General features: G+C 42.5%; 1 protein-coding gene across 1 annotated transcript in view; it reads left to right on the forward strand.

Moving 5' to 3' along the window:
* Nucleotides 1-14,100, forward strand: part of LOC137323191 (deuterosome assembly protein 1-like) — a 127,637-nt gene extending 113,537 nt beyond the window's left edge. Inside the window, exon 13 of the mRNA XM_067986700.1 lies at nt 13,888-14,100. Coding sequence (XP_067842801.1) covers nt 13,888-14,100 — 213 coding nt within the window. The remainder of the gene's footprint in view (nt 1-13,887) is intronic.
* The last annotated feature ends 1,109 nt before the right edge of the window (nt 14,101-15,209 follow it).

Raw genomic sequence — 15,209 nt, forward strand, 5'->3', positions numbered from 1 at the left:
GGAACATTGCTGTGCACAAGTTCACTGCCACGTTTAACAGTGACTTCACTTCAAATGTATTGGCTGTGAAGCGCTTTGGGACAAGCTGAGGACATGAAAGGTGCTACCTACACGCAAGTCTGTCTTTCTTGCATATCCAAAGTATAATACTGAATAAGGTACAATAAGAATTATGCAAGTCCACATAATTAGAAATAGGAGAGTCAGTGCTGAAGATACTAGTTTTGAGCCAATGTTTTTCTTCAAAGCTGACAAACCTGGGCTACATGAGTACTGACTCAATAAGTATTGCATATTCACAAAGAATACAAGTACTAAAGAAACATCAATTTCACACTGTGAGAATTATACTTGAACTTGTTATTAGTAAACAAGTGTGTTCTGCTGAATTACAAATGTGATAATGATTTAATATTAATCTCCTGTGACAATGCGCATCAGAATTCAAGTTAAGCAGGCTAATTGAATTGGACCAACAAGGGGGCAAGAAGGCAGCGGGGGTGGGGGGGAGAGGAGAGGAAAAGGGACAAGAAGACAGGGAGAAAGAGAAGGGGCTTGAAGGCGGGGGAGAGTGGAGGAAAGGAGATAAGAGAAGTGGGGAGGAGAAAGCATAGGGATGCGAGAAAAGGGGAGGAGAGTGTGGGAGGGGGAGAGGGGAAAGAGAGGGGTGAAAAGGAAGGAGAGGGAAATGAAGAGGATGGGAAAAGAAGGACGGGTAGGGTTGGTTCCAATCAGCTAAGTGATGCTCAGTGGGAGGATAGGGGAGATGTGCTTCGATCAGGAGGCAGGGCTCTGGTCACCAAAATGATGCTCAGTGGGTGGGGGTGTTGTTTGGCTGAGGGGGGTATGGACTCCGATCATCTAAGTTATGGTCAGTGCGGGGGGGGTAATAGGGAGATGTGCGGACTCAGGAGAAATGTGTGGTCTCCAATCACCAAAATAATGGTCACTTTGGGAGGGGGATGTTACTTAACTCGGGGGTTGGTTTTAATCTCATCAGTAATGATCAGGGGGTGTATGGCTCCAATCTCATAGGTACTGATCAGTGGGGGTGGGTGCTCACTATGTATTTCTGCTCAGTGCAGAGGGGTACCAAGTGTGGGTTGGGGGGTTCTTTCCACATATCTTTGTTCATTGAGCGAGGGGGGCCAAGTCCAGGGGGAGGATCACACAATATCTGCTCGGTTGGGGGGATTCAGTGGGAGAGGGGCTTGAATGTGTGTTTTCTCTCTGATCCTGGAATTTCTGCCCGGTACAGTTGTGGGAGGGGGGGGTTTATTTGGGTTTGTTGTCTGATTTGTATTAGTCTATTTCAAAGCTGCTGGTACCTTGTGTAACAATTGGCTCCCCCTTAATGTTTATTAATGCATCAGAAATCTCCTCCCTAATCTCTTTCTTAGTATTCTGATTTAAATACCATTTTTTTTATTTGTTCTCTGGATGTGAGTGACCCTGGCAAGGCCACATTTATTGCCGAGTAATGTTGGTTGATCTTTTTGAACTGCCGTAGTCCTTGTGGTGATAGTGTTTCTGCATTGGTGTTAGGTAGGGAATTCCAGGATATTGACCCAGCAACAAAGAAGGAATGGCACTATATGTTCAAGTCAGGATGGTGTGTGACTTGGGGGTGATGGTGTTCCTATGACATTGCTGCTTGTCCTTCTTAGTGGTAGGCGTTGCAAGGCTGGGAGATGCTGGCGAAGTAAGCTTGGTAAGTTGTTGAAGTGCATCCTGCAGATACTATATTGTGCCCCAGTAGTGGAGGGATTGTATATTGAGTCCAAAGGCAAGGGCACAGATCAAGCGGACTACTCTGTGCTGTTTGAGCTTCTTGAGTGTTGTTTCAATTATTACAAACATCCTGCGTATTTTGGAATTTGGAGTATTCCATCACACTCCTAACTTGTGCCTTATAGATGGTGGAGAGGCTTTGAAAGATCAGGATATGAGCCACTTCTTGTAGAGTACCCAGCCTCTCACTGCTCTGGTTCATGTGGTTGGTCAGGTGAAGCTTCTGGTCAGTGATGTCCCCCAAGATGTTGATGGTGCGGACTTGGCAATAGTGACACCGTTGAAGTCAAGGGAGATGATTGGACTTTTTCTTATTGGAGATGGTCATTGCCTGGCAAATGTTACCTACCACTTGTCATCCCAAGTCTGGATGCTATCCAGATCCTGCTGTAGGTTGGCATGGGCTGCTTCATTATCAGAAGAACTATGTAATTAGCAAACAGCACATCTTCTGACTTTATGATCAGATCATTAATGAAGCAGCTGAAGATGGTTGGGCTGAGAACACTGTCCTGAGAAGCTCCTGCAGCAATGTTCTGAGGCTACTTAAGGAACTGTGTGGCACAAATTTTCTGTGCTTATAGCCACAATATGTCTCTCTTTGGTTTTAACCAGCCTGTGATCAAATCAAGATCTTTCCTCATCCAACAACAGTTGAGAATTATTATAAACACCCTGTGTATTTTCGAATTGCATCACCCTTTTTCTAATCCCACCTAAGGTGTGCAACTTTGTCATACATATTCCTGTTCTTAAAACACTCTTCCCCTGACAAAATGTATTTTCTTATAGTACCATGTATGTTCTACCTCCAGACAGCCCATCAAAAAAATTAGATCATTTGCATAGCTGATGAAAAGCAAGTTTTTATTACTTATGTTTCCAGCCTTCTTGAACTCTTGGGATCGGTTATTGTTCTGTCACACAGAGGGAAATAATTTATTTATATAAATTCCAAATACCAGATAAAGATGCAGTTAATTTATCTTGTAGAAACTTTGAAGGTGGAGGTGAAGAGTGCACAATACATAGTGATGTATCATTACTTTATCTAGGCAAAATTGTATGGCCCGACATGAGAGCTTCTTGTAGAAAAATTGAACAGTGCGGAAATGACCTGGACACCCGCCAGTTACAACTTCAAGCAATGTTGTGGACACTTCAGTGACTGCATGTCGCCATTCTTAACTCAAGGATTCAGGATTGAAATTTAATATTAAAACTTAGATTGTCCCATGAAGTTTCGAACAGAATTGGATGAGCTACTTCATCCTTCAAAGAAATGTTTAAGACCATCATCCAGGTGCTGGCTAATGGTAGCAGTAAAAGACAACGGGTCTGAAATTCCTGGGTATGGGGAGGGAGGACAACACTTGAGGGAGTGAGCTGGAATTTGGGGCGAGCCTTAGATCCACTGGTTTTCTGCCCCATTTGCACTCCATCATAAATTCCAGCAGAATTGAGGCAGGCTGAAGAAGCAACTGCTCGCTTAACAGCGTAGCCATGCAAATAAAGGATTTAGGAATGATGACATCATCATAACTTCCGTCATTTCTGCTTTCCCACCTGCAGGCGTTCTTCCCAAGACAAGATGATCACGGTTTCCTAAAGGTAAAATGCAGTACTTTTGATTGAGCTGACAGAATTTTGGTCATTTCTTTGCTTCGACTGCATTGATTTCAAAAATTATTGTTGCTTTCTACATCTGGGGCTTTCAGCTACAATTTCCCTTCCCCATTGAGAAAGTTTTTCATTGGGGAATTAGATGACACAACACTGAAGGCTGAAAAGTAAGGTTTTCTATGGGCATTCCATTATATGTGATTTACATGTTGGAGGAAGATGAGGAGGAGATAGCAGCAGGAGACTGTGTGGTAAGCCATGCTTATCTAGCAGCACCAAAAGAAAGGATGTATCAATCCAGGCCCTACTTCCTAAACCTCCCTCAGGAGTTGTCTCAGGAGGCTGCACTTCATCCATGAAATTTAGATGAGCTCTGTTTGCTGTTGCAGCAAGATTTTCAGATGAGGTCAGCTGCACATCTGCTCTCATAGTGGCACAGAAGGTCACAACAGTATTGACCTTTTATGCTACAGGCTCATTCCAGAAAGCTACTGGAGACTTCTGCCAGATCAGCAAATTAATAGTCCATACTTGCATCAGGCATATTACAAATACCATCCTTGCCAGGACTGCACAGTTTAAACAGTTTGACAGTGTTCCTGGGCAGATGAATAAGAGAGCAATCAGCTTTTACAGAGTTGTAGGATTTCCAATGGAATTAAGAGTCATGATTGCACTTATGTGGCATTTTGTGCCCCAAATGTGAAACTCAGAATTACATAATATGAACGGTTTTTCATTCCCTGAACATGATGTTAAGATGCGATCATCGGCACAGATTCCTACATGTGAATACCCATTATCCTGGGAGCTGTCATGATGCTTTTATACTTCAGCAGTCTTGCATTCCTGCTCTATTTCAAAGTTATGGGCAAGGGGCAAGATGGAGGTTAGCTGACAAGGACCACCTCTTCTCCTACGGTTCATGACACCACTTTGTAGGACCATCACTACCGCAAAGGAGGCATATATTAGAACCAGAAGTCGCATTGAATATGCATCAAGCAACATTTCTCAAATTATGGTAACATGTTTTATCCCTCAATTTCAGTCTCCAGAAAAGCCTTCTAATAGAAATATCAAAGGGCGACAGAAAGATAAATGCTGACATAATAGATAATAGTCATGGGGTACAGTAGTGTAGTGGTTATGTTACTGATCTAGTAATCCAGAGGCCTGGACTAATGATCCAGAGAATATGAGTTCAAATCCCATCATGGCAGTTTGAGAATTTGAAATCAGTTTTTTCTTTTAAAAATTGGGAAATAAAGTCTGGTATCAGTAAAAGTAAATATGAAGCTGTCGGATTGTCATAAAAACTCAATTGGTTCACTAAGGGAAGGAAACCTGTTGTCCAGTTTGTATGTATTCTCCCAGGCCTCAGCATGCAGGTAGACATACACAGATGTTCCTGGAGCTGCCACTCTCTTCAGGATACAAGGCACTGATGAGAATCCCTCTTTGATGCCACACAGGATGGCATTAGTCTTCACTGCAATCTTGGCCAACTGGCGGACATCCTGAGAGGCTGTGCAATGTCTCCATATGTGTCTGATGCTCTGCTAGCATCCTTATATTCATAGCTTGAGATCCATATCTGTAGGCTCAAGAGCTAGGAACTGATATCTCCTAAGCCTCTGCTCAGCAACCCTAGGCTCCATCTCCACAATTTTGTTCTCTAACTCTTGTGCTCTGTGCCTCACCCAGTTTCAGCTCTGCAAGTAAACTATCTTGTTCCCCCTCCCGAGTGACCCTTCCGATCAACCTTCAGATCTGTTTGGTTTCTTATTGATACCTCCACAGATTATCTATTAACAGAAAATTCTGCTCTCATAAAAGTAATTCCACTATTTATCATGACAGACTGACCGATCAAATGTACTGAAATGCTTTTTTTCACAACAACACCGCCAACAACTTGCATTCATATAGCTCCTATAATGTAGAAAAACTTCTCAAGGCGCTTCACAGAGGCATATTAAGACAAAAATTGACACTAAGCCAAAGAATGTTATAGGAAAGATAGAGCAGGAGATAAGAGAGGAGGAGGAGTTGCGTTCTTGATTAGGGAGAACATCACGGCAGTAGTGAGAGGGGATATAGCCGAGGGTTTGCCCACTGAATCTATATGGGTAGAACTGAAAAATAAGAAGGGAGAGATCACTTTGATAGGATTGTACTACAGACCCCCAAATAGTCAACGGGAAATTGAGGAGCAAATATGTAAGGAGATTACAGACAGCTGCAAGAAAAATAGGGTGGTAATAGTAGGGGACTTTAACTTTCCCAACATTGACTGGGACAGCCATAGCATTAGGGGCTTGGATGGAGAGAAATTTGTTGAGTATATTCAGGAGGAATTTCTCATTCAGTATGTGGATGGCCCGACTAGAGAGGGGGCAAAACTTGACCTCCTCTTGGGAAATAAGGAAGGGCAGGTGACAGAAGTGTTAGTGAGGGATCACTTTGGGACCAGTGATCATAATTCCATTAGTTTTAAGATAGCTATGGAGAATGATAGGTCTGGCCCAAAAGTTAAAATTCTAAATTAGGGAAAGGCCAATTTTGATGGTATTAGACAGGAACTTTCAGAAGTTGATTGGGAGAGTCTGTTGGCAGGCAAAGGGATGTCTGGTAAGTGGGAGGCTTTCAAAAGTGTGTTAACCAGGGTTCAGGGTAAGCACATTCCTTATAAAGTGAAGGGCAAGGCTGCTAGAAGTAGGGAACCTTGGATGACTCGGGCGATTGAGGCCCTAGTCAAAAAGAAGAAGGAGGCATATGACATGCATAGGCAGCTGGGATCAAGTGGATCCCTTGAAGAGTATAGAGATTGCCGGAGTATAGTTAAGAGAGAAATCAGGAGGGCAAAAAGGGGACATGAGATTGCTTTGGCAGATAAGGCAAAGGAGAATCCAAAGAGCTTCTACAAATACATAAAGGGCAAAAGAGTAACTAGGGAGAGAGTAGGGCCTCTTAAGGATCAACAAGGTCATCTATGTGCGGAACCACAAGAGATGGGTGAGATCCTGAATGAATATTTCACATCGGTATTTACGGTTGAGAAAGGCATGGATGTTAGGGAACTTGGGGAAATAAATAGTGATGTCTTGAGGAGTGTACATATTACAGAGAGGGAGGTGCTGGAAGTCTTAACGCGCATCAAGGTAGATAAATCTCCGGGACCTGATGAAATGTATCCCAGGACGTTATGGGAGGTTAGGGAGGAAATTGCGGGTCCCCTCGTAGAGATATTTGAATCATCGACAACTACAGGTGAGGTGCCTGAAGATTGGAGGGTAGCAAATGTTGTGCCTTTGTTTAAGAAGGGAGGCAGGGAAAAGCCTGGGAACTACAGACCGGTGAGCCTGACATCTGTAGTGGGTAAGTTGTTAGAGGGTATTCTGAGAGACAGGATCTACGGGCATTTGGAGAGGCAGGGACTGATTAGGAACAGTCAGCATGGTTTTGTGAGAGGAAAATCATGTCTCACGAATTTGATTGAGTTTTTTGAAGGGGTAACCAAGAAGATAGATGAGGGCTGTGCAGTAGACGTGGTCTACATGGACTTCAGCAAAGCCTTTGACAAGGTACCGCATGGTAGGTTGTTACATAAGGTTAAATCTCACGGGATCCAAGGTGAGGTAGCCAATTGGATACAAAATTGGCTTGACGACAGAAGACAGAGGGTGGTTGTAGAGGGTTGTTTTTCAAACTGGAGGCCTGTGTCCAGCGGTGTGCCTCAGGGATCGGTGCTGGGTCCGCTGTTATTTGTTATTTATATTAATGATTTGGATGAGAATTTAGGATGCATGGTTAGTAAGTTTGCAGATGACACCAAGATTGGTGGCATTGTGGACAGTGAAGAAGGTTATCTAGGATTGCAACGGGATCTTGATAAATTGGGCCAGTGAGCCGATGAATGGCAGATGGAGTTTAATTTAGATAAATGTGAGGTGATGCATTTTGGTCGATCGAATCGGGCCAGGACCTACTCCGTTAATGGTAGGGCGTTGGGGAGAGTTATAGAACAAAGAGATCTAGGAGTACAGGTTCATAGCTCCTTGAAAGTGGAGTCACAGGTGGATAGGGTGGTGAAGAAGGCATTCGACATGCTTGGTTTCATTGGTCAGAACATTGAGTTGGGATGTCTTGTTGAAGTTGTACAAGACATTAGTAAGGCCACACTTGGAATACTGTGTACAGTTCTGGTCACCCTATTATAGAAAGGATATTATTAAACTAGAAAGAGTGCAGAAAAGATTTACTAGGATGCTACCGGGACTTGATGGTTTGACTTATAGGGAGAGGTTAGATAGACTGGGACTTTTTTCCCTGGAGAGTAGGAGGTTAAGGGGTGATCTTATAGAAGTCTATAAAATAATGAGGGGCATAGATAAGGTAGATAGTCAAAATCTTTTCCCAAAGGTAGGGGAGTCTATAACGAGGGGACATAGATTTAAGGTGAGAGGGGAGAGATACAAAAGGGTCCAGAGGGGCAACTTTTTCACTCAAAGGGTGGTGAGTGTCTGGAACGAGCTGCCAGAGGCAGTAGTAGAGGCGGGTACAATTTTGTCTTTTAAAAAGCATTTGGACAGTTACATGGGTAAGATGGGTATAGAGGGATATGGGCCAAGTGCAGGCAATTGAGACTAGCTTAGTGGTATAAACTGGGCGACATGGACATGTTGGGCCGAAGGGCCTGTTACCATGTTGTAACTTCTATGATTCTATAAGGAGATATTAGGAGGGATGACCAAACGCTTGGTCAAAGAGGTGGGTTTAAGGAGGTGCTTAAAGGAGGAGACGGAGATGGAGAGGCTGAGGGTTTAGGGAGGGAATTCCACAAGGTGGAGCCAATATAGCTGAAGGCAAAGCTGCCAGTGGTGGGGAGAAGGGAAGTGGGGATGCACAACAAACCAGGATTGGAGGAATGGAGAGTTATCTAGAAATTGTAGGGCTGGAGGAGGTTAGAGATAGGAAGGTGTGAGGCCATGAAAGGGTTGAAACATGAGCATGAGAATCGCCTGGTTGCAGCAAATATCCGAAAATCAGGGCCAGAGCACACAAAGGTAAAGGATCCTGCCCAATTATTCTTCCATTAATTTAAATGGAAGGAAATTCAGGAAGGTTCCTTTACAGGTGTGTTGTCTGACCAGGCTAGCAGGCAATCAGGTGCGTCTGGGAGCCAGGAAAATTTCTACTTTTAGCTTGGGCAGAAAATTCCAGGTAGCGGTATGTTGCTCCAGACCGAGTAGCACACAGCCAAACTGCTTCCAAGTGGACAGATTGTTCCTAAATTGGAGTCAAAAGATGTTCTATGCTATCTCCACCACAGTTACCTTCTACTCTATTGAAGATCAAACTGGGGGCAGTATGGTGAAGACCTTTCTGGCAGCACCATATTGATCCAGGCATCTAGATTGCGGTTCTTCTAGATGTTTTGGTCTCTACTTAAGGCTTGACAGTATGTCCGCAAAAGATCAGTATTGTTTTCTGAGCATATCTATGAATAAACAATCTTTTTGCGTTCTTACTCATAAAAATGGCTTACACACAAATTACTATTGAAGATAATGTAGGAGAAGTAGATTATTTGACTGAAGCACACAGAAAAGCAAAGTATCAATAATATTCATGAAGACTAATTGCAGAACCTCTGGCCAAAAGTTCCTAATTGTGATTCATCATCTACCATGCTAATCTGTTGAGCATGATTTTGGAGACAGTGATGCATTTTGATTTTCTATAATTCTTCAACTATGTACAGTAAAAGCAATGATCAATCCTGCTTCCTTGCTCCCTGAAAAATAAACTCCTAGTATTCATCTGTATCAATGCTATACCCAGTGTTTTACTAATAAAACAAGTGGTTCCAAAGGAGGTGTAAAAAACTGATAGGGCAAACTACAGAGAAAGCACAGAGGGACAGAAGGACAAATTGACTTCTGCTACAAATAAAACAGGCATATTGATGAAAACCCACTCTGTCAAATTAGCTGAGTATGTGACTGTGTTCCATAGATTGAATTGCCCTGCACATACATTTTTTGCCAAGTCCTAATTCAATTGTTTTATGTTGTAATATTGGCAGGTCGTAAATCTCAATGGGATTGATTATATGCAGATCCCAAACTTAATGCTATTGAAAGCATAATCTAACATAGCAGTAAGCAATTACCCAAAGGACTACAAAAAAGTCTAAGTAATTTAAATTCTACCATCAGTCTAAATACTGCAGTTTGCTCTGTTCCAACTTGGTTATAATTTTTATCAAGGGTTGCCTTTTGCTAAATAAAATGATTAATAGAAAAAAGGTTTATAGAAGATCCTCTGCTGTATATTCAGGGCTACACTTTCCTCCTGGATTCTGCCTGCTGAGAAGAACACCTCAGAGAATGAATCATTGAGGCCTGCTTCTGCCAGGCCACAAGTGCTTCAGTGCTGAAGGCCACAAGGGACCCAGAGCAAGCTGCATGTGTTGCTGAGCCCCTTCCTCAGAGCTGCATTTAAGTTTTTAATCAATTTTTTAATAAACTTTTAAATTTTCTTTCAAGTTTTAAGTCTTTTTTAAGTTTAATCTTGCAGACTGGACCTCGGACACCATGATGTTTCCCTTCAGCCTCTCCCTGTTACTCTGCTGTGAGGAGAAAAGGGAGGAGGATCAGGAGGACCAACATAGATGCCACGCTGAACATGCATCTTTGGTGGCCTCCATCCCTACCAGTAGATAGTCGCGTTTCCCTGTCTGCAGATCTGGGCAGGGCTGCTTCATCGCAACCCCTTAAAAATGTTTGAGAAGGCTGCGCTTCTCTCGTGAAGCACTAAATAAGTTGCACTAGCTGTGGGCTCAGCTCATAAAGGAGACGTTCAACTGGCCAATATCTTGAGTCCGCTGCCAAATGAGTCTTGGTATCACAATCTCCCTTTGGCAAGAAACTCAATTCAGTTGCTGGCTGACATGTAACTCTCCCCCACAACTACCAACACTCCCATTTGGAGATCACTCTCCTACTCCTTCATGCAAACATTCTCTTATGTTGTCCAAAATCATTCTGCACATATCCTGCCAGTGATAAAAACATCTCACTGAAAACAAATCTCAGAACCTTCCTACTTTTTAAGATCACTGTGCCTCTCATTGGTGCCCTCTCAGTCCCAGCCTCCTACTTCTCCTACAATGGCAGGAATATCTGAGCTGGCTGGCTTATGATTTGCAGCAGGAGCCTGTGGCTTGAGTCCCTCCTGTCTCACCCTTGATTTTGGCTGAAAAACATGAACCAGAAGAAGAGAAATACAATAAGAAAACAAGAGAAAGAGAGAAGCTGCAATACAGAGATGGCTGGTGGTACACTCCTCGCTGTGTGAAGAGAACAAATGGGCGTTATAAGCACACAAGCTCACATATAGTTGGGTATTTTATTGTTATTACATGCAATATTATGTGCTTGTGCACAATCAGCCTGAATGAACAAAGTAATGTAATATATCTTGAAAATCATAGAATATATTATTATTATGATACATACTCGTAGCCTTGTGCTTCCTTATCAATCTCCAAGAACCTTCTAAGCTCTCCTTCCTGAACAAATCTGCAATAGCTTCCTCCTATGGAGAGAATTGATAATGTTGTGAGATCCACCACCTGTTCCAGGTGTTGCTCTATTATTATTTGAAAGTTTTTGCCCATAAACATAGGAACAATGCAGATTGAGACACAGTGATTTGACCCATGGAAATTCATTCCTGAAGTACATTCTTTCCCACCATGGAATATATAATATAATTTGTATAACCCTAATATTTTCACTTCTAATACCTTATATGGTATATAACTGCTAACATTTCTCCATATCAATGCATTGTCTTTTGCATATACTTTTAAAAACTACTACTTTAATTCATATTCATATGTGTCTTGTGCTGCTACTTTACAGTAATATTCAAGACTTCCCTTTCTGCCGTTCTTTGCGTTGTGCAACTGCTTCTGGATCTCCTAGCAGGTCCTCCAATTCATTTAGACAGAGTTCACTGTCAGCGACAAAATGCCAAGCTTGGCACCTCCTTTGCATGTTTGAGGGATGTTGTCCTGCACCAAATATGCGCTTTCGTCCTTCCATTACAGAAGTTACCAGCACTTACAAGGTACTGTTGTGAGGTTGGAATTTTCTCAGTTGACGTTAAGTCGTTTTCAAAAACTGTGAACTCCATAGTTGGATTAACAACATAAACTTGCATTTATGTAGCACCTTTAACTTAGAAAAATGTCCCATGGTGCTTCACAAAGGTATAAGGAAAAAATAGATGTCAAGCCAAAGAAGATGATATTAGTGGTAACCAAAGGCTTGGTCAGAGAGGTGAGTATTAAGGTAGGTCTTAAAGAAGGAGAGGGAGGTGGAGGCATTTAGGGAGGAAATTCCAGAGCGTGGGGCCGAGGTGGCTGAAAGCATGACCACTAATGGAAAAATGAAGAGAGGGAGGATACACAAGAGGTTGGAGAATTGGGAGGGGTGATGGTGCTGGAGAAAGTTATAGAAATAGGGAGAGTGAGGCCATGAATAAAGAAAAGAAAGACTTGCATTTATATAGCACCTTCCACGACCTCAGGATGTCCCAAAGCGCTTTACAGCTAATGAAGTACTTTTTGAAGTGTGGTCACCTTTGTAATTGGAGGACCGGGAACCAATGTAGGTCAGCAAGGACAGAAGTGATGGGTGAGTGGGACTTGGCGCAGGATAGGATATGGGCAGCCAAGTTTTGGATGAGTTGAAATTTAGAGGTTGGATGATGGGAGACCAGCCAGGCAGGCATTAGAGTAATTGAGTCTGGAGGTTACAAACATTTGACATTTTAACTGGTTAAATAATATATTTGTTGCTTGAGAGGTATAAATAGATATTTATTGCAGTTGTGTCATGATTAGTGATTTTTTTTTTGTTACCACTAACGAAATTGCATGATCAAATAGGAAGGCCGAGATTGCGAACTGTCTGGTTCAGCCTGAGACAATGGCCAGGGAGGGGAAAGGAATTGGTGGTGAGAGTACGGAGTTTGCAGAGGGGGCCGAAGATGATGGCTTTAGTCTTCCCAATGTTTCACTGGAGGAAATTGCTGCTCATCCAAGACTGGATCTTGGACAAGCAATCTGACAACACAGAGGCAGTGGAGGGGTCGACTGAGGTGGTGGAAAGGTACAGCTGGATGTCATCAACGAACAAGTAGAAACTGACCCCATGTCTGCAGATGATGTCACCAAGGGGCAGTAGATAGATGAAAGGAGGGGGCCAAAGTTACATTATTGGGGATTCCAGAAGTAACAGTCCAGAAGTGGAAATGCTTCGGCTAGGATTGGATAGATAAGAGTGGAACCAAGCGAGGGCAATCATGCAGTGCCAGACAGTGGATGAAAAGCGTTTGAGGAGGATGGTGTGGTCGACCATGTCAAAGGCTGCAAAGAGGTCGAGGGGGAATAATGCACCACAGTCACAGAGGATTTTTTTTTTTTTATTCGTTCACGGGATGTGGGCGTCGCTGGCGAGGCCAGCATTTATTGCCCATCCCTAATTGCCCTCGAGAAGGTGGTGGTGAGCCGCCTTCTTGAACCGCTGCAGTCCGTGTGGTGACGGTTCTCCCACAGTGCTGTTAGGAAGGGATTTTGACTTTGATTAGGGCCATTTCAGTGCTGTGGTAGGGATGGAAATCTGATTTGAGAGATTCAAATAGAGAGTTGAGGGAAAGAAGAGCATGGATTTGGGAAGCGACAACACGTTCAAGAACTTTGGCGAGGAGATAGAGCACTAGTTTGCAAGGACAAAGGGGTCAAAGGGGTAGGTTTTTTCAGGAATGGGATAATGACTGCAGTTTTAAAATTGAGAGGGACAGTACCTAATGAGAGAGGACCATTTACTACGTCCACTAGCATGGGGACCAGAAAAGGAAGCTGGGTGGTCAGCAGTTTAATGGGGATGGGGACAAAAGAGCAGGCAGTGGGTCTGGTGGACTAGATGCAGGTTGGACCTGCCTCATTAGGAGGATTTCCTGTGGTAAATTTTAGTCTTCACTACTTGGCCAATAATATGGAAGAATGGATCACCCGCCTGTTGTAGAACCCTCCTGATTTTCATTGAAAATCCAGCAGATTGTACAACAGGCAGGAGATTTGCTCCACCAATTACTGCCCAGGCAGTGAAGATGAAAATTTACCTCACTGTGTTTAACATATTTCTCTCAAATTCTCCATGTCCAGAACAAAGAAGCAGTATTGAACCAGTATCCTGCATGAATATAAATTATGTAATTAGATTGTGAAATTATTACTATTGCTAAGATAAAGAAATATAGGATTTTCAAATAATGAGAACAGGCCAATTATTCAATAGGATCACTATAGTTCAGCTAAACTATCAATGTTGTTATGTTAAATAATGAATTGTTGTTAGTGTCATTGAAGTGACTTACTACTCTTACAATGTTTAGACTCCCACAGAGATGTCAGAAACTTCTTCAGTAACAGAGCATTTCCTTGAAGAAGAAGAAGAACGAGCTAGAGAGTTGGAGAAGCTGCTTAATTCCCACATTGATGAATTGCAGAATGATTCAAAGCATACAGTTAAGACGTATGCTAGAGCCAAGGTGGATACACCTGACAGTGCAGCTTTATGCTGTCAATGCACTTGTCAAGAAATCTGAAATAATGTGGATCTCTTGAGATTAGCATATGTAGTACATAGTAAATTAATTGACTTGCGACATCAAGTTAATTAATTGAAATTGAGTGTGTCTGCAACTACTAAAAAATTGTACGCACATTTTTTTTCAAAAATGAATAATTTAAGTTGTTCAAAACGTCTGAAAGTGAACTTATAATTACCTTCCTTTTTTGTGTGAATAATGTTAATGTACATATCTTTAAGAAAAGTATATTCTGTTAATTTAAAATCAATTTTACATATGATTATTAATGCTGTTCGTCTTTCATTGGAAACCTTTGAGTAAGGGAAACAGTCCTATTGGGGAAATCACTAGACATATTTATGCCACACACACATGCCTAGTATAACATTAATTCAGTCTATTTATCTATATATCAAAAGTCTTGTATCTTCATCCACCTCCTGTTGTGTAATATTTAATTCCTGTAACTGTCATGTTTTTTTCTGTCACGGTGACGCCTGTGACACAATATTTCCATCACATGCTTTATTGGTTTTTTTCTGCTGTATTTCCTTATCCTTTGAGTCCTACATTATTTGGTTCGCAAGGTCGGTGATGCTGTAACTCATGTGTCATCCCCACCCCCTCATTGCCATTGCATGCGCTACTATTTTGCCTTCCCACTACCCCCTTTCCTTCTTACCACCCCTCACTACCCCCACTCAATGCCATTACTACCCCAACCTGTTCCCCTTTGAACTATCTGTTCAACCCCTGATCCTCCCCTCCAACTTGCTCTGCTGTCACTCACCTCACCTTTAATCCCCCATCCACTCTACAGCCTCCAAGGAGGGATGGAAAACGACCAGAGGCCCTTCACCCTCAACTATTTCCCTTTTCCTCTGCCTTTCCTACCCTCCCCTTCCGTCTGTTTCTCTCAAAAAAAATGTTTGCTTTCAAAATTGAGCTTTTTAAAAAGAATGGAATTGAAATTAGAAAAGAGACTCTGGCCCAGAAATTGCTGGGTCACTGATACAGTGGCGTAAATGCAATGCAGTGGGATGTATGTCTGCCAAAATCTGAAGAGGTTGATCCAATCAGAAATCCCAGGGTCACCTATTTTCCATAATCCTGGCAAGACAAGG

Source organism: Heptranchias perlo, chromosome 6 (assembly GCF_035084215.1).
Source record: "Heptranchias perlo isolate sHepPer1 chromosome 6, sHepPer1.hap1, whole genome shotgun sequence".
Taxonomy (NCBI): domain Eukaryota; kingdom Metazoa; phylum Chordata; class Chondrichthyes; order Hexanchiformes; family Hexanchidae; genus Heptranchias; species Heptranchias perlo.